We start from the raw sequence: 19,197 nt of genomic DNA, 5'->3' as shown, positions 1-19,197 counted from the left end.
TTCAGTTCCAGCCACTCAGAGCTTTGGGCCCCAGTCCCGGTCAGAGAACCCTGTTCTCAGGGGTGGCTCCTGCAGGACAGTCTTAGGAATAATAACAATGACTAGGTGTGCTATTAGCCAAGCATTATGACAGATGTTTTACTGCCTCCTTTAATTATCACAACTATCCAGAGAGCTGGGTGTTACGAAACCTATTTTTATAAACAAAAGAAGCTAAGGCACCAAAAAGATAAGAACGTGCTGGAACCAGGATTTGAACCCACACAGCACGAGTACAATCAGTGTCCTTGTTGGCTGAGCTGTTGTTTTCTGTTTCATTTGTCCCAGTTCTGCACAGCTTTCACTCTGAAATCCCCTCAGAAGGATCCGAAGAGAGCCAGACATTCGCCTTTTGAAAAACAGTTTTATTGACATTATTTTGTATATCCGATTGTCTACCCATTTCAAGTGAACAACTCAGTGATTTTTAGTAAATTTAACAAATGGTGCAACTATGACTCTAAATCAATTTTAGAGCATTTTTATTACCCCTACAAGATTGGTTCAGGCATTCTTCACTCAATTTTTCTCCCCTTCATCTTGCCTGTTTCACATCCATATATTTATTATGTACATATACCATCCTAGTACCTCCATCAAAAACAAACAAACCTGGAGTTTATGTAAGTACAGTGAAGAGAAAAGAAAGCAGTGAGTCCCAGACCTGAGAGAAGCATTTGCCACAGCAGCTGGCCTGGGACAGAGCCACAGGCAGGTTTCTCTTGGAAGGTGGGAAGGGCTCCAGGCCCTGGGGTGATGTCCTTTCATGGAGGCTGCTGTCCCTGTAGCTGGGTCTGCAGTGAGGCTTGGTAAATGTGAGTTGAGGGGCAGGTAGAGGAGACAGTGGAAACTCAAGCACAATGGTGGGAAAGAGCATCGAAGCCGAGGCAAGGTCGCAGGCTGTGGTGCCAAACCGCAGGAACAGAGGCCGGCGGCTCCACCCACTGGCAGCCCTGACCCATGGCCCTGGGCTGCTGACATCAGCACCCACCCACACCTTGTTCACTGTTCAGAGAACCAGCTTGGTCAGCGGGAGCTGCTGTAACTTCCAGACCCCAGCCACTCAGCTGGAGCCTATACTCTTCCTTGTGACAACTTTTCTCAATGGAAATGAATCTGGGAGCACATGGGCATGGAGGGAAGGAGCAGAATTACTGGATGGGTTCATGATATATGAGACTGGGGTAGCAGCCAGAGCCAGGTGGGCTGGGGCCATGTAGAAACTGCTTAGACCAGACATTGGGTCATCCAACCCTTGTGCCTAGACCTGGAGGCGCGGGAGCGGCAGGCCCAGGCCCTCGGCAGCGAGGAGGAGGAGGAAAGCGGGAGCGCCAGGACACTAGAGCAGGAGGTGAGCATCCAGCCCCTGCGACCTTCTGCAGGAGGAAGAGGCTGGTGGAACTCGAGGCTGCTGTGGCGGGCGTGCCCTTCCCACCTTCCCCTGTGGGATCTGGGTTGTCTGTCCCACCCGCAGGTTGCTGAGCCTAGCTTGCAGGTGGAACGTCCCAGGGACCTTTGCAAGGTGAGCCAACCTGGAATTGGATCTGCACAGAATTGTCACCCTCCCCAACCCCTGCTCTGCAGATCGAACGCCTGCGAGAAGAGGGTTCCCGGCAGCTAGAGGAACAGCAGAGGCTGATCCGGGAGCAGATACGTCAGGAACAGGAGCAGAGGTTGAGAGGTGAGAGTCCGGCCCCCACACCAGCCTCCCACTCTGAGGTGGCTCACGGTGGCCACACTGGCTGCTCGGTGAAGTTGATTTGGAAGCTTCTACCTGCTGGAACCCTCTGGGTACCCCACTTGGACACATGCCACCTGTCCTTTCTTACAGTTCTCTGGGGCTTATTGGCTTTTCACTCTGCCTGAGATCTCCTGGCCCCATTTATGTTGGCTCTATTTTTGGAGCAGATCACCAGGGCAGGGTGGGGAAGGCTCTGGGACACTTTGTTTCAGTAGAACTGTGAGGTCTATACCTCTGTCTCTTGCCCCCAGAAGACATTCACAGCCCCTCGTTGGTAGAGTGCTGATCATGGCCTCCAGCAGGCAGCTGGGCTGCTACCCTAAGGTGGCAGCTCCTGGGGGTGAGGGTGGGACTGCTTCTAATTGCCCTCCCAGGCTCCACAGCAAGGCAGAGCAAGTACTGGCCTTGGACAGGAGTGATCTTTTCTAGGTCCTTGTGGCCCTAGACTCTGTCTCCCCTGGGGGAACCTCTCTGTCATAACCTACCTTGCTAATTTTCCTAAATTTTCTAGGAATGGCAGAAAATCCTGAAAACAAAGAAACCCCCAAGCTAAAGGTGAGCCCTGCAGGGCCCACAGGCCACCTCATACTGCCTCCTCTCAGCAAGAAGAGATGCTTCCAGGGACACCAGGACTTGTGGTGGGGACACTGGATCTCTGGGAGCCACACCACTGCCCACATGCCATCCTGGGCGTCAGGATGGCCCATAAGAGCTGGCCGTGAAAGGCTGCTCTTAGCCCTGAAGGCTGCAGGGCAGCCCTCCCTGAGGCCCCTAGAAGGAGAGCATCTTATAGGCTCTGTAAGAGCCCTGAGACTGTGGCCGAGCAGGCCTCCTGCCTGTCCATTTTTCAAGGGGAATGCATTTTCTGGGGAGTGCTTCCTAGATTACCACTGCCTTGAAGACCAGAGGGGTGTCTGCTCAGTTTGTAAAGCTCAGGTGCATGGTCTGGTCCTATTGAGAAGTCAGTATTTAATGGTGGCCCACACTGCTGTCTTTTCAGCTCAAGTGGAAGAGCAAGAAGGAAGCTGAGTCACAAGGCGGCTATTCCAGAGATGTCCTCCTGCGGCTTTTTCAGAAGGTCTGCTCTGCTGACTTCCCTCTTACCCATCATCTCAGTCCCCACGTCAGCCCAAACCTCAGGATCCCCAGGCCTAACCTTCCTTCACATCTCTACCTGCCCCCTTTTTTTTTTCCTGTGCCATAAACTATGTGCTAAGTCATTTCAGTTGGGTCTCTTTGCGACCCTATTTACTGTAGCCTACCAGGCTTCTCTGTCCATGGGGATTTTCTAGGCAAGAATACTGGAGTGGGTTGCCACGCCCTCCTCCAGGGAATCTTCCGCGCCCAGGGATTGCACCCTTATCTCCTGTGGCTCCTGCGTTGCAGGCGGATTTTTTACTGCTCAGCTACCAGGGAAGCCATAAACCACAGGATAGTCTAAAGACTTCTACTCGAGCCATGGCCCTCTAGTCACTTGTGTTGCCATGTGCCTCCTCCAGCCAGATCTAGCCCTTGTCATCCTTAGAAGTAAGGGGCTTGGCTGGGTGTATGGGGAGAGAGGAGGTGGGTGCCTGACACTAAAGCTCCATCCTCTCCATCTCCTTCAATCATGGAGGCAGCTGTGTGTCTCTGCTGGTCCGAATCCCCATGTCTGCCCAGCTCTCCTTTGCTGTCTCCTGCATTCCTGGAGGAAAAAAAAAAACACAGCACAAAAACCGTTCTTTCCCATCTCTGATACCCCTCTCTGGGAACCTAGCAACAAGAGGTTATCCCCAACCCAAAATGACTTGGTTGCCTCTGGGCAGCCTAGGCTTATCTCCAGTGTGAGCTGGGCCATCCTGAAGGCTGGGCCATGCTTACTGGGACCCCTTACCCTCACAGTACGGAGAGGTGCTCAACCTGGTACTTTCCAGTAAGAAGGCAGGCACTGCTGTGGTAGAGTTTGCAACCGTCAAGGCTGCGGTGAGTGCTCTGTGGGGCTTTGGGGGCCACCAGCAGCTCTGCCATTCAAGGGGAGGAACTCAATTCTGTGGGCCCTCTGAGCTTAGGTGTCCCCACTCCTTGGGTCAGCTCAGAGCCAAGATTTCCCCGAGGCCCCCAGGTCCTGGGAGAGGAGACACAGTGAATGGATGGATCGGAGAATGTTCCAGGGATGGTGTCATTTCCTACTGCCTGGCTCCACACCCCTCACCTTCCCTTGGAAGCCAGTGTGCCTCCAGGTGGGGACCCTCACAGAGCCTTCTCCCCTCCCCCACTGCCCAGTCAGAAGACTCACATTTCCCGTGAGGAGGGTGAGAGCTTCAGCACACCATCACATGAAGGCTGCTCCACTTTGCTTGGAGGATGAGAGTGCTGGTTCTGGTTCTTTCTGTAAGGGTAGAAAGAGCCACTGTGTAGCTGACTGGATTGATGGGACTGGGACTGGCTGTTGTATTTGACAGGAGCTGGCTGTCCAGAATGAAGTGGGCCTAGTCGATAACCCTCTGAAGATTTCCTGGTTGGAGGGACGGCCCCAGAGCGCGATGGGCCACCACCACCCAGGACTGTCCCAGGTAAGGAGCCGGGCCTCACCCTCCTGGGCCTACTCAAGCTTCGGGGTGCCTCTTCCTTTTGGGCTCTTCTCAGGGCCCTTTCCTCACAAACCCCAGTCATCGGGACTACAGAGAGATGGGCAGGTCTGCCCACCCAAGCAGGAGGACTGTGATTCCTTGCTGCCTCTTTCCAGGCTGGCTTGCCCTACACACAACTCTTAGACCTTACTTTCTGTATTCTGGTCTCCTTTGGGAGCTCTTATCATCATCCAAAGGTGTTGCCCTGGCCTGTGGGTCGCTTGGTTGCTGTGTGAAGCATTTGGTGCTGAGATGACCCAGCACTTCAGGGAAGGGCTGGGGAGGAGGGTAGCTGCCTCCTTCCCCCAACTTCCTTCCAGGCGTGTCTGTGGCTGTCCCAGACAGGGACCTACTGTCAAGAGGCAACATCTCCTCTTTAGAAATAACACTGGCTACCCTGCCGACACAGGTGCTACCTGGTGCCTGACTCTCGGGGGGAAGCACAGACTTGAGCTGACACACAGCAGCTCTTAGTCCCCACGGCCCCACGAAGGCTTGTGTTTACCTCCCCCCCCCCCCATACATGAATATATACACATACCTGGCCCAGGTCACACCTGCCCCCACTTTGGTGAGGCAAGAGCTCTCTCTTCTCTGAAGCGTCTGGGGGTCTGTGCCTCAGGCTGATGTGTTCCAGCCCCTCTGTGGGGAAGAGTGCCCCTCAGCAGGTCAGCAAGGGCTCTGCTCCCACTGCCTCTGGCATGTCCCCCTGCTCTCTGACACAGCCCTCACCCGTGAGGATGGGGTGTTCTCTGGAGTGTGTCCTAGACCCTGGACAGACGAGGAAAAGGAACTGCTCTGAGCCCGACCTGGGACTCTTCTTTAGAGACTGTTTCTTCTGCCTCAATCCCCGTTAAGTCCCAGCATTTCACAGCCCCAGATGACACTGCATAGGCTGTGTGATAAAGAACTTTATTTATCATCTGCACCCACAGGGGAGCTTTCCGCTCGGCACATGCACACAGGAGTAGAAAGGGGGAGGCCATAAGGCTTGCATTGTGGAGGCAGTGTGTGTCAGAACCACATGCCGCCAGCCAGGCTCCGGTTCCAGGTCTTCTGGCCAGGCGTCAGGGTAGCGCTGCAACCCCCATCGTCAGAGGCTTTGAGCAAAGCTCCTCGGTCCTGGTGGGGATTCTGGAGACCAGCTGTGCCCCTTCACTGTAACAGCCTTGAGCTTTGTGTCTGTCCCCTGATCAGACCTCCCATATTCTCATGGGTGCAGGAAGGAGGGAAAACTGCCACTATATTTTGTTGTATTTCCCCAGGGCTCCCATCACTAATATTTCCGAGAATTCCCCAAAGCCTCTCTTCACAAGCTGTCTGTGCCTGACATTCCCTTGAGTTCCTTCCTTCCTTGGGCTCCAGGGAGTGCTCCGGGCAGCTGTGTTGGCACTTTGAGTCTCTCACACCCCCTTTCCTGCTAGTGATTTCTTTGGACTTTTTCCTGAGTTACACTCTGTATCTCCACTGGCCTCACTCTTCCTGCCCCACAAGCCCCTCCCTTCCCTGGCAGGTCCCATATGCTTCCCTTGCCCCCTCCAGGCTGTGGTCTAGGCCTGTGTGGCCCAATAGAACTTTCTCCAGTAATGTTACCGTTCACCATTTGCCGTTCAGGGTGGTAAGCCTTAGTCATATGTGGCTGCTGAGCACTTGAAATGTGGCCAGTGTGACTGGGCTGAATTTTTTATTGTATTTAGTTTTACTCATGAAGCAGCCACATGTAGGAGCTGGCACAGCACACCCATCTCTGAGCCCCGTCTGTGTTCTCCACTCCCAGACTTGCCCCTTAAGCCACCGTCCCTCTGCCTCCACCCAGGCCTCTGCCTGGTCCCTGTGGTTGCAGGCGTGGCCTCCTTTCCCAGCCTAGCTAGCTGTCTTCAGGGCTCCTGCCAGTAGGTGCCCCCTTCACATTTCTGGCTTGCCTCTGTACCTCTGTCCCTCCACCCTGGGGTGACTCAGAGAACTGTTCAGGACCCTGGGGGGGGAGGGGGCGGGCAGGCAGGGACCTGAATTTCTATCCCTAACTTAATCCCCGACTGTCCCCTCCTCTGGGTCCCCAGGCTCCCACCTCTTTCAGTCACCCCTACCCACCCTCCCCCCATTCAGAAGCTGAGCTCACTGGGAAATTGCTCTCTTAGCATCTGCAGAACCTCCTCAAGAAGTGAAATCCCCAGGTCCACTTTGAAGGAGAAGAAGGGATCGCTGAGGTCCGGAGCAGGTGTCCTCTGGAAGGGGGGCGTGTCCGTAAGGTCCTCCTCGGAGGATCGGTGGAGGGTGTCTGCCACGGAGAGCGCGGCGGGCAGGGTGGCAGAGTAGGCGGCAGCGTACTCTGCGGAGGGGGCCTCTAGGATGTTGGGGCAGCTGAAGCTTTCCCGGTGGAGACGCGGGGGCTTGGGTGGGGCCAGCAGGGTGGCCCGGGGCTGCTCGTCCCCCCACAGCGGCAGGCGCCGGCCGTCCGGCCTCCCGCGCAGCTCCCGGATGACCTCACGGTTGCTGTATTCCTCATGGTCCCCCGCAGCCGTGCTGGCCTGGCTGAGCACGCTGCCCTGTCGCCGGAGTGTCCGCGGCCGCCCCAGGCTCAGCCGCTTGAAGAAGGAGGGGCTGCGGAAGGAGCCTTTGCGCCAAGTCTCCATGGGGCCCTGGGGAGCCCGCAAGCCAGCTTGGTACCTCAGAAGCCCGGTCAAGGGCAGCTGGGGACCATCGGGCCCCTAAACAGCGAGAATCGGGCAGCCCTGCAGGCAGAAGCAGAGGCCTCCGGGTTTCTGCTCAGCACGGAGCGTGGGCGAGCATCCTGGATGATGAGAGGGCGTGCAGGGCAGTCCAGGAGAGCCAAGACAGGAGTTTCCCAGAGGGGCAGGAGTGGCCCGGTTATTCCATAGGGTAATGGAAAAACCCCAGGAGGAGGAAACAGCACTTACGGAGCTGGAGTTCTAGCAGCTGTGGTAGATGAGAGCTGCATTGTCTTCCCCGGGCCGGGCTTCTCACCGGCTTGGCTGGCTTCTCCCTGGCCCTGGCAGGGGACCGGCCTCTCTGCTGGTAGCTCCCGGACTGTGATTAGTGGCTTGGCTGTTTGTGACCGCGTGTGGCGGTGGCGATGTTTTGTTGTCTTCAGGTGAGTCAGTCAGGTGGGAAGTCGCGTTTCACGCTCTGAGGTAATTGCAGCATCTGCAGGCTGGGGTTTGGGCTGTGCAGCCAACACCCTGGGGCCCCAGGGAGCTTAGGATTCCTCTGGGGACTGTCCGGGGCAGCTTTGCAGTGTGGCTGTGTCGCCACGCTACCTCCTCTTCCCCCACAGCCTCAGTGCTCTGGGTCCTGGCGGGCAGCCTGGCTCTCCAGCTCCTGTGTGTCTGGAGTGAGGAACTCAGAGGTGGGAGTTAACTGAAAGGCGTGTGGAATGACTGTTGGGGAAGGAAGGGACCTGTCACTGGTGTGGGTGACTCAGACCTGGGCCCAGTGACAGGCCCTCATTAGCAGAACCCACAGGGATGGGGAGGAGGAAAGAGGCAGAGGGTGTGTTAAGGGTGAGCAGCCCTGCACCTATAAAGTGCTGGCTCCTCCCCGGGGCGTGCCAAGGGTGACTTCAGGTTTTCTCAGCAGAGCAGCATTACCTTGGGGAAGGAACTGACCTCCCCGTGGCCTGACATCAAACCGGGTTGCTGTTTCCTCACCCTTCCTTGATTTACCCAGGTGGCCTCACGGCAGGAAAGGACAGTTGAGGGCCAGGGTCCTACCTTCCTGTCAGGCTGTGTGGGCCTCATCTGGGGTCTGTCCTTAGGCTTGGGCTGGGCCAAGCCTAAGCGGTGGGCCTGGTGGGGAGGGCAACTCTCCTTGAAGTTGCTGCAGCTTGGGAGAGAGGAGGAGGCGTGGGGCTGTTGGGAGGAACAGGGGGATCTGGGCCGAGTAACACTTCCTGGTTCCGTACATCCCCGACTCCAAACCAGTTGGCCAGGGCCTCGCATCTTAACCCCAGCCACTCCCTTCTTATTCCCTGGGTCACTGACCACCAAACTTTCTTCCTGGCTTGTTCCGTGAAGGTGCACCAGCTTGGGGTACTATGAAAAGCTCTCTGCTGTGCAGCCCCCTCTGGCCTGGCTCGCTTCTGTGCCACCTCTGGTGGGCTTCGCCCGTATTCTCACAGCTTCAGCTGCACAGAGGGAGGAAGTGGATCTAAGACCCACTGCAGACCTTATCAGGACATAAGGTCGGTGGCTTGGGGCTCTCCTGCAGAGCTGCCTCTCCAGCCCACAGCCTTGGCCTACTGAGGTGGTTGTTTATTATTCTTTTGGTTATTAAAATACTGCACTCTTTAATCCCTCACACTGTGCTGGCAAGATCATAAAAGAAGAAGCCAGGGCCCTGCCCTCCGGGAGCCCTGAGTGTATTTTTAGGAGGCAGGCTGGCCTCTTGTTTCCGTCTCCTCCTAGGGTGGGGCTCCCTCTTTGTCCTTAGCAGGAGCCAGACCACAGGAATGGTGGGCAACTGGGAGGGGGCAGTGCTCTCACCTCCCCCTGGCAGAGCCCGTATATTTCTGCACCTTCAACAAGCCCTCTTTCCTGGGAACTTGTGAAAAGCAGAAACCATGGGGTGGAGGGCATGAAGGGAGATGAGGGCCTGGCTGGAGCATGAGCAAGTGATTCACCGAGCTGACTGCAGATGTGAAGGGCCTGGGAAAGGGGGAGGTGTGGTGGGGTGACAGCTGCTTGATGGGCTGGAGGGAGGCAGCTGAGCAGCTGGCCTGGGGCCAAAGGCCTGCTTGTTGTGAGGGAATATGGGTGACTTGGGATTGTGGGATGTTCCAGGGTCCTTCCTTTCCCAGGCAGCCTCCCTCCTTGACCGTTGGCAGTGGCTCTGCCTAGGCCCTGTCCTCCAAGTCTGAAATCTGTGGGACACTGTCCTGCCACCCTGATCCCTCCCTGTCTCCCTCTGTCCCCAGGGCTCGGTGGTGTCCGAGAGGGACTACGAGAGCCTCGTCATGATGCGCATGCGCCAGGCAGCTGAGCGGCAGCAGCTGATTGCCCAGATGCAGCAGGAGGACCAGGCTGGGCAGCCCACGTAACCTCCTGCCTCCAGCCCTCCCCTCCTACAACCCTTTTCTTAAACATCACCAATAAACTTCCTGTTTTTTAAGAGTCTACCTCTATTGCATACATAGGTATAGGGTGTGGGCCTACCCAAGCGTGGCCCTGGCTTCTGGGCTCTGCCCAGGCCTGGCTCTCCCGAGCAGGGAGTGGGCTGACCCCAGGGGCGCTCCACTTGGTGAGAGTCAGTGGCCAGCAGAGCAGAAGAGCAACCTCTCAGCCCTTTATTGGCTTGGACTAGCTACGCAGGCCCCACCCACCCAGTCCTGGAGCCCTGCTCCACAGGGGCACCCAGCTCCCTGCCAGGGGCAGCCTGGCTCGTCAGCCCCTCAGTTTTTGACAGAATAGGGCCTCCTGCAGGGCCTGTGCCAGGCCTGAAGCTGGAGGGGCAGCTGGGGGCACCAAGGCCAGGGGCCCTACCCTTCCACACTGTCTAAGACAGTTTTCAGAGAAGGCCATTCATTCACTGCCCAGTGGTGGTGGGCCAAGGAGAAGGACGATTTGGGAAGAAGGGGCAGGGTGGTGAGTGAGGCAGGGTCTTGGGGTTGGGACCCATGGCAGCCACTCCAAAGAAGGGGTGACTGGCGCTCCTCAGTGTGGGAGGGTCACTCCTTGTGCAGGCACCACACCAGCGTCTGGCCCACCCCTGTCATGCTCAGCACACGGAAGCCCCTGCGCTCCAGCTTGTCCAAGACTATTCGAGGAGGGTCATTCACGTAGTACTCAGAGCTGCGAAGAGAAGGAGAGTGGCATGAGAGGGTACACAGCACAGCCCCGCGTACAGCCTAGGGTCTGCTGCAGATTCGGCCTGTCACAAGCACTCCTAATAGGACTGCTGTTTGCAGGTTGCCTTCTGCAAATGTTCCCTGCCTCGTCACCTGCTTAGCTCTTTGCACCATCTCATTTATTCCTCTCAACAACCTAAGCGAGGTACTGTTATTTCCATTATATTTATAAGAAAGAGAATCAAGAGGAATAAAGCAGCTTTTCTGATGTCATCCAGATAGTAACACCCCTATTAGCCTGAAAAAAGCCCATATACCCTGGGTCACTGACAATTTGGAAGGAGCAGCCTCCTTTCCCCAGGGTTATCCTCCAGGCCTCTGTCCTCTTGCCTGACTGTCCTGCAGACCTGGAGCAATAAGGTTGGCCTTTAAGAGCTCCTGGCTGTGGGTGCTGTTCCTTAGGATGGAGAATGCTTGGTTTCCCTTCTTTCAGGGTTAATTGATTCTGAAGGGCCATCAGGTAGATAAAGAGCTCAAGCCCCAGGCTGGGCATCTCAAAGACAAAAGCCTCATGGCAAAGGGATGGGGTTGGCTTCAGCTCACCTCCTCTTTACCTTCTTTTAACTGGGGTACACTCTGGTGACCTTTCTTAGGAGTTCCAGCCTGTGTGGACAGGGTCCACTGGGTAGGAAGGAATGAGGGGCAGAAGAGGAAGTAATGATCACCCTTTAGACTTGGAGCTGGGGCGAAGGATGCCGAGGGAAGTGGTTTAGTCCCCAGGCAGCAGCTGAACTGGAAGCAGGACCCAGGCATCCTGTTCCTAGGGCTGAGCCTTGTTAGTCAGCTCTTCAAGCCAGAGCCTTTCTCTGTGTCTGTCTTGGCTTTGATGGGATTCAGCTTAGAGATGAAAGGGTAAGGCAAGGAGCAGTCCACTTGTAGAAGTCTATACTCAGGGGACCGGACTCTGTCCAGGGGCTCCCTTGTGAAGGAAGGGCCAATTGAAAAGCTCTCAGAACAAGTCTGGGGGGCTGTGGTGAGGCTGCAGATGGGACCCACCCTACAGAGGACAGATCCCCAGGATGCAGGCATAGGGGTCCTGAGGCTGGGCAGGGGCATTGTCTTGTGTAAATGGAACAAAGACAGGCCTCCGGGCTGGCAGGGAGAAGAGTCTTAGGAATGCTACTACTTACAAGTTGTTTCCCAGGACACTTCTTTTTGAGGCCCCCAGATGCTGCATCAGTTCTGGATCTGAGTGCTCATCGCCCACCATGGTGGGGCCCACCTCCTGCAAGATAAGCCACAGAGGCTGCTTGGCTGTCTGCCAGGTTGAGGTGTGCAGTTAGCCTTTATCTGAGCCCACTTCATAAAGGCTGGAGGGAGAGGGAAGGAGTCTTGGGGACTAAACACAAGCTGGGAAGGGGTGGAGTCCATCAGTCATCAGACTGAGCAATGTGGGGGCTCCTTGGCCCCTCTAGGCTGGACCAGGCAGTGCCCAACATTGGCACCTTCATGCCAGGCACCAATGCGTGTATCTGTGTATCAGAATCACCCAGAGAACAGAGAAATGCAAATGTATGTCCACATAAAAACTTGCACACACAGTAGCATTGTTCATAGTAGCCAAAAAGTAGAAACAACCGAAATGTTTATCAACTAATGAGTGGATAAATAAAATGTGATATAGCCTTTCAATGGAATTTTATTTGACAATAAAGAGGGATGAGTACTGATGCATGCTACAATATGGATGAACCTTGAAAACATCATGTAAGTGAAACAGGCCAAAGACCATATATTATGATGAAAAGTAGGCAAGTGGTTACCCAGGGCTGAGGGGCCCAGGGGAAATGAGTGACAGCTAAGGTTCAGGGTTTGGGTATAGGTTTCTATTTAAGGTGACAAAAATTGTTCTAAATGTTCTAAAATTGCTTATGGTGATGGTTGAACAATTCTGAATAAGCCAAAACAAACTAAAACCCACTGCCATTGAACTGTACACTTTAAATTGGTGAATTCTGTGGTTATATGTATCATATACCAATGAAACTGCTAGTTTAAAAAACTGCTTCAGGAGCACTGAATTCCCAAACTCCAGGCTTACAGAGTGCTTCCGGAGATCTGGGAAGGGACCCAGGAGTCTACATTTTACCATCTGCACAGCTGACTGGCTCTTAAACCACTGCCAAGACTTCTCCCATCCAGTAGAGAGCTCGTCCGCTATTTCCTGCATCTCTAGCGAACCGTGTACCTCCTGATGGATCACCGGAGCACTGGAGAGGTAAGGGGCAGACGAGCATCCTGCTGCCTACTTAGGGGACCCAGTCATATTCTGAGCAGTCAGCACCTTCTTTTTGCAGAGGAAACTGTGCCCAGGAAAAGGGGCGTGGCTTGACTGCTGAATGGATGTTCTTACACCTCTAACCCTCCTGGCCGTCTCCGGGTTCTTTCTTCTCTTTCTTTTCTAAGGTCTCAGAAGGGCTCTTCCTGGAAGTGCTTAAGGGCGCAGCTCGTAGCTGTAGGCGAGCCACTTGGCACAGGGGTCTCAGTGTCGTAGCACATCCTTTTCTTTTTCAAACCTCTTTTCCTTGGGTTAGTCCACTCCTCCCACCCCTCACCGCCCGGCGGAGCGGCTCTGTGTAGGACAGTGGGTGCTGCACTTGTGAGAGCAGGACTTTCTGGGTCCCTCTCAGAGGCTTCGACCTCCCGCAGGCAGGTAGGACCCGAGCTTCAGGCGCCCGAAACTCCTGGGTGGCGGGGACGCAAGCACGTGGCCCCCCTTCCCGGCGCAGGAGGGGCCCGGCCGCCGGAGCTCCCTAGTCCCTGGATCCAGGCAGGGTCCAAGCTCCAACCTCCCTGCCCGCCGCCCGCGGGAGGCGTGTCCCATGCGGCTTCCGCGTCCGGGCATCCGCAGGCGTTGCCCGGGAGGGAGGCGCCAAGGTGCGGCCGGCAGCGTCCCCCCGCCCGGGGCCCAACGCCAACTCCCAGGGACGGGCAGCGGGTACTCACCATGCGTATCTGGGTGCTGATGAGCAGGTAGGGCATGGTGCGCGCGTCCCGGCCAGGCTCCTTTCCTGGACTTCGTGTTGGGCGCCGACGCCAGCCCCTCAGGCTCCGGGACTGCGACCAGCAACCTAGAGTCCAGTTATTCCGACTCTGGCCTCCGGTTGCGCCAATCCTTGAGCGCCTGGTCCGTGAGCCCCTCGACCGGCCAATCAGGAGCGGGCGCCCTTGACGCGCCCGGAGCTCGGAGACTCGAGACCCGCCCCCAGCCCTGGGGCAGCCCACTGGGACCCTGTGTTGTCACCCGCCGCTTCCGAGGGTCGTCCGGCGGCGAGGAGGGACCTCTGTTGGGTAGTGGGGGGATCGCTTCCGCACCGGCGCGCCGGAGATGGGAGCGGCCCCCGAACTCTGCTGGCTGCATTGGGCCGTGGCGCCCAGTGCGCGTGTTGACCTTGCTCCTTGTTATCGCAACACCTCCAGTAACAGGTTCCAAAGTCCTGCTGGTCCCCGTCGCAGCCCCTGTGAAGCCCAACAAGGAGCAAAGGGCGACCCCACTGAGGTCTCCCAAGTTCCTGCCCACCTCACCCAAAGACTCCTCTAAAACGTTTATCGGATCCCCACTTCCGACCCAGGACACTCTCCGGAGATTCCTTAAGCGCACGGCAGACAGACGGGAGACCCTTCCCGTGCGCTGCGCACTCCCGCCTCCCCGACTGTAGTTCCTAGCGCAGCGGCGGAACCTTGCATTTCCGTGGCCTTGTAGGTAAGTATGTAAGAGACCTGAGCACTCCACTGAGTGCCAGGCCTAGAGAAACAGAAACCAGTGGAATCTGGCCGTTCAGAGAGCTTCCCGTGAAGCCGGAGAGACACGGCGCACGTGCAGGAGAACACAGGCAACACCTGGGACAAAAGAAACTCCCCGAACCAGCCACCAATGAGGGCGGCGAGTTCACCTCCACGTGCTCACGCCCTCGTCTGAAGGTGTCAAAATCTGACAACATTCTTCATCTGCCTTGTCATGACATCTGCCTTGCTGTGATTGGTTTTTTAAAAAAAGAAAAGCAAAACAAAGGCAGCCTGTAACCTTCCCTCCCAGGCTCTTGAAAAATCTTCACTTCACTGAAGGGCACTTACAGGGCTCTCTCTGTGCCTCCAGCACTTTGACCAAAGAGGAGAGAAATACAAGGGATAAATAGCAAGTTGTAACCCTAAAGAAGGGACTTTCCTGAAAGCTCAGGGAAGTGGTAAGGAATCTGCCTGCCAATGCAGGAGACACAGGAGGCTCGGATTCGAGGATTCGACCCCTGGGTTGAGAATTTCCCCTGGAGAAGGAAATGGCGACCCACTCCAGTATTCTTGCTTGAGAAATCCCATGGAGAGAGGAGCCTGGTGGGATACGCCTGTGTGGTCACAAAAGAGTCAGACACGACTTAGCAACTAAACAACAATCCTTTAGGATCCTTCCTGGTCTAATCTATTTTTCTGCACTCTCTTTCCCTATTCTCTACCTCCAGGACTAGAAATTTAGCTAGAGAGATAAAACATATTTATGCTTAACAAAGGATTTGTTAAACTAAAAATTAATATATTAAGGATATATAAAGAAATCTTACAAATTAGGAAGAAAAAGAAGAAAAATGGGCAAATGACTTGATTAGGCACTTTTCAAAACAGAGAGTGGAAATAGGCAATAAACATAAAACATGATGTTCAATATCATTAGAAATTTGGAAATGCATATTAAACCACAATGAGATAATGCTTTACAGATTTGCAAAGAAACCAAAATGTGCGAGCATCATGTATTGGTGAGGGATGTCTAACAGTTGAAACATGAAACATTATTGTTGGGATTACAAATTGTTATGATAGATACAATCACCTTGGAAAACAATGTGGCATCATCCAGTAAAGCTTAAGATGTTCATTACTGTGACCCATCAAACCTCTCATCGATAAACCTAGGAAAACTCACTGACTGCATCAAGAATATTAAAAAAGAATATTCATAACAGCACTGTTTGTAATTAGCAAAAAACTGGAAACAGTCTTTATTGCCATCTGAAGTAGAGCAAGTTTTTGCTTGATTCATACAATGGAAACTATAGAAATAAAAATGAATGAAAAAGCAAATATTGGGAAAAATACAGAATAATTCTATTTATCTAAAGCTCACAAACATGCAAAATTAAACAATTTGAAGGAAATGATAAATGTAATATTCAGAGTAGTGGTTACCTCTGAGAGAAGAGAAAGGGATGGAGCAGGACAGAAATGCAGGTTCTTAAAAGACAAAAGTGCTGTGGTACATATACACCATGGAATATTACTCAGCCATTAAAAAGAATTCATTTAAATCAGTTCTAATGAGATGGATCAAACTGGAGCCCATTATACAGAGCGAAGTAAGCCAGAAAGATAAAGACCGTTACAGTATACTAACACATATATATGGAATTTAGAAAGATGGTAACGATAACCCTTTATGCAAAACAGAAAAAGAGACTCAGATGTATAGAACAGACTTGTGGACTCTGTGGGAAAAGGCGAGGGTGGGATGTTTCAAGAGAACAGCATCGAAACATGTATATTATCTAGGGTGAAACAGATCACCAGCCCAGGTTGGATGCATGAGACAAGTGCTCGGGCCTGGTGCACTGGGAAGACCCAGAGGGATCAGGTGGAGAGGGAGGTGGGAGGGGGGACCGGGATGGGGAATACATGTAAATCCATGGCTAATTCATTTCAATGTATGACAAAAACCACTGCAATGTTGTAAAGTAATTAGCCTCCAACTAATAAAAATAAATGGAAAAAAAAAGACAAAAGTGATGCTCTCCTTCTTACACTGGGATATGGGTGCAGAGGAATATAAATGTACTCAGTTCTTATACCTATATTATAAGTATTATTTTGTAGCCATTAAATATTTTATAAGAACAATCTTTTTTAAATGTCAGGTGTCTTAGAGGTAAGGCCACCATCCCAAGGCATATATCACCTTTCTTGAAAGAGCCAGGTACAGAAGGCTCTCATGTTCTGGGCAGAGACCAGACAGGGATTTGGGGTGTGCTCTACTCTCTCAGGCGGGACTGTGGAGGGGCGAGGAGGAAACAGGAGGGCAGTGCCTATCTCAGACTGCCAGGGATTTATTAAATTTGCAAAACTGGTCTGCAGATGCAGCATAAGAAAGAGCTCTCCATCCAGAATCACCTACCCCACTGCTGATTGCCCTGGCAGAGGCACGCACACCAGATAACATCTTTAATATCCAGGAGGAAATGAATTCCCCTACTTGGTCTAGCGTCACCTCTTGCCACAATCAGTTTATCTGGCAGATCTTCCTCCCCTATAAAAGGAGGAGAAATTGTTCTTCTCCAACTCAGCTTTTCATTATGAAAATGAAACTGTGTCCACAGGGTTAACAGAGGCTTATGACTAGCAAATTATTACCCTGTTTTACAGAACAGTAGATAAGAAACAGCTTGTTAAAAACCCCCTCTGCTTGTAAACTCCCTTCACTGATAAAGCAAGCTTTATTTTTAAAAGCTAGCTTTAATTTGTGTTTTTTTTTCCTCTCTTTAATTTCATACCCTGCAAGCATCACATAGCCTGGGTAATATATCACAAGACTCCTTAACCACCCCTACAGATAACACCTTTGAAGTGTGGGTTGCTATAGCAACGGGAGCTCAAGTTGTTTCTTAGGAACTTGGAATGAGTTCATGTTCTGTTCAAGCTGGCTAAGACTGGTTGGGACCACTGACCCTAAAACTGGGCCCACACAGGTGTCCAGTGAGCAGCCTTTTGACGTAAGAGGGTCAAAATTCCACCATCAGATCATGCTAAGCACCTGCATTTTTCAACATACATCCCATGAAGAAGTGTATAACTGAAATATGGCCACACAGAACACCATTTACCTTAACTTTTCCTATCTCTAATCACCTTCCCCCATGCCTAAGATCACCCTGTTTCTTTTTTTAAAAAACTTTGGCTGTGCTAGCTCTTGTCATGGCAGGTGGGATTCTCCAGTTGTGGTTAGAGGGGTTTATTTGCTCCCCAGCATGTGGAATCTTAGTTCACTGACCAAGGATTAAATCCATGTCCCCAGCATTGGAAGGCGGATTCTTAACACTGTACCACCAGGGAAGTCCCCTACCCTGCTTCTTTATATCTCAAGCCTTCAGAGAAGTGGATCTGAGATTTGTTCTCCTGTCTCCTGGCTTGGCTGCCTTGTTAATGAATTCTTTTTCTGCTGCAAACCTCTGTGTCTTAGCATTTGACTTGCCATGCTTTGGGCAAACAAATCTGGTTTGGTAACAAAAGCATTATCAATGTGGCAGGGGCTGGATATTGGTCATTCCTTATTTCCTTCCTTCCTCCATGCAGCTTTTATGGATGGTCTTTGCATTAGAGCTGTACTAGGCATAGGGAATACCCACTCCAGTGTTCTTGCCTGGGGAATCCCAGGGACGGTGGAGCCTGGTGGGCTGCCGTCTATGGGGTCGCACAGAATTGGACACGACTGAAGTGACTTAGCAGTAGCAGGCATAGGGAATGGATCAGGCTTGAACTCCATCCTGGAAGAGTAACCAGTCCAGTGGGTAGAGAGTCTAGAAAGCAAATATTTATGGAACCAATTGTAATAGAGGTAACCAAGCCTCAAAGACAAAGAAAGAAAAGATTAATTCCACTAAGGAATTAATTAATTAAACAGGTTTTTATTCCCTCCAAAGTAAAAATACTAAGTTTTTTCTTATTACAAAAGAAATACATGCTTATTTCAGAAAAATGAGGAAAAATATGGAAAAGATATTAAAAGCATTCCTTTCTCACCACCAATACAACATACTCAATCTCTTAGTGTATCTCAAGAGGTACTAATACTAATGAAACTGAATCCTTAAAAATGAGTAACTGGAAAAAAAAATCAGTAGCAGATATTGGTGAAGCTTTTTATTTAAAGGCCTTCACCACAGTCTCTGGAATTTTTAAAAATTTTATTAATTTTATTTATTTTTGGCTGCACTGGGTCTTCATTGCTTTGTGAGGGCTTTTGCTAGTTGTGGTGAGCAGGAGCTGTTCTCTAGTGCAGGCTCAGTAGTTATTGCACAGGGCTTGGCTGCTCTGCGGCATGTGGAATCTTCCTGGACCAGGAATTGAACCCATGTTTCCTGCATCGGCAGGCGGATTCTTAACCACTGGCCCACTTAGAGAAGTCCCAAATGTACTGCTCTGTGTGTAAAATATCTCACAATTAAAAAGTAAATAAATATAATATCTAGTCAAGGATTTGGGAAGACTGGTTTAGATATTTTGACTCCCACTAAACTAAAATTCAACTTTTAAGAAATGCTGACAATAAAATTAGAACCATAATCCATAAAAAATCTTGTCTTTAATTTTTTCCAAATATTTATTTATTTATTATTTTTGGCTGCATTTTGTCTTAACCAGGGATCTTTCCTTAAGATGCATGGGCTCTGTAGTTTTGGTGTACAGGTTTAGTTGCCCCGAAGGCATGTGGGATCTTTTGTGTATGTGTGTGTGTGTGTGTGAGATTAAGCCTTCCCCCCCCTCAATTATTTTTATTAGTTGGAGGCTAATTACTTTACAATATTGTAGTGGTTTTTGCCATATATTGACATGAATCAGCCATGGATTTACATGTGTTCCCCATCCTGAACCCCCCTCCCACCTCCCTCCCCATCCCATCCCTTTGGGTCATCCCAGTGCACCAGCCCCGAGCACTTGTCTCATGCATCCAACCTGGACTGGCAGTCTGTTTCACATTTGATAATATACATGTTTCGATGCTGTTCTCTCAGATCATCCCACCCTCGCCTTCTCCCATAGAGTACAAAAGTCTGTCTATACATCTGTGTCTCTTTTTCTGTCTTGCATATAGGGTTATCATTACCATCTTTCTAAATTCCATATAGATGTGTTAGTATACTGTATTGGTGTTTTTCTTTCTGGCTTACTTCACTCTGTATAATGGG

General features: G+C 52.0%; 3 protein-coding genes across 5 annotated transcripts in view; 1 reads left to right on the top strand and 2 right to left on the bottom strand.

Annotated features, from left to right (window-relative positions):
- Positions 1-9,523, top strand: part of DNAJC17 (DnaJ heat shock protein family (Hsp40) member C17) — a 28,717-nt gene extending 19,194 nt beyond the window's left edge. Inside the window, exons 5-11 of the mRNA XM_020877599.2 lie at positions 1,305-1,390; positions 1,624-1,720; positions 2,292-2,335; positions 2,781-2,858; positions 3,662-3,742; positions 4,222-4,332; positions 9,323-9,523. Coding sequence (XP_020733258.1) covers positions 1,305-1,390; positions 1,624-1,720; positions 2,292-2,335; positions 2,781-2,858; positions 3,662-3,742; positions 4,222-4,332; positions 9,323-9,445 — 620 coding nt within the window. The 3' untranslated portion in view covers positions 9,446-9,523. The remainder of the gene's footprint in view (positions 1-1,304; positions 1,391-1,623; positions 1,721-2,291; positions 2,336-2,780; positions 2,859-3,661; positions 3,743-4,221; positions 4,333-9,322) is intronic.
- On the bottom strand, positions 384-9,329 carry C6H15orf62 (chromosome 6 C15orf62 homolog). Of its 3 annotated transcripts, XM_020877604.2 has the most exons (5): positions 7,308-9,329; positions 6,509-7,180; positions 4,931-5,031; positions 4,056-4,148; positions 384-3,464 (listed from the first exon to the last, which is right to left on the bottom strand). In XM_020877604.2, exons 2-4 carry the CDS (start codon positions 7,020-7,022, stop codon positions 4,092-4,094), a joined length of 672 nt encoding a protein of 223 aa, XP_020733263.2. In that variant the 5' UTR covers positions 7,023-7,180; positions 7,308-9,329; the 3' UTR covers positions 384-3,464; positions 4,056-4,091. The 3 variants fall into 3 exon arrangements, with proteins under 3 accessions (XP_020733263.2, XP_070325124.1, XP_070325126.1); XM_070469023.1 differs by having other exon boundaries at positions 6,509-9,329; XM_070469025.1 differs by lacking the exons at positions 384-3,464; positions 4,056-4,148 and having other exon boundaries at positions 4,931-5,160; positions 6,509-9,329.
- Positions 9,507-13,458, bottom strand: GCHFR (GTP cyclohydrolase I feedback regulator). The gene is made up of 3 exons (XM_020877605.2): positions 13,199-13,458; positions 11,383-11,477; positions 9,507-10,196 (listed from the first exon to the last, which is right to left on the bottom strand). Exons 1-3 carry the CDS (start codon positions 13,232-13,234, stop codon positions 10,073-10,075), a joined length of 255 nt encoding a protein of 84 aa, XP_020733264.1. The 5' UTR covers positions 13,235-13,458; the 3' UTR covers positions 9,507-10,072.
- Positions 13,459-19,197: the final 5,739 nt, after the last annotated feature.

Source organism: Odocoileus virginianus, chromosome 6 (assembly GCF_023699985.2).
Source record: "Odocoileus virginianus isolate 20LAN1187 ecotype Illinois chromosome 6, Ovbor_1.2, whole genome shotgun sequence".
Classification (NCBI taxonomy): Eukaryota; Metazoa; Chordata; class Mammalia; order Artiodactyla; family Cervidae; genus Odocoileus; species Odocoileus virginianus.
The sequence above is the reverse complement of the archived record's forward strand: the minus strand, read 5'-3'. Positions and strand labels throughout refer to the sequence as shown.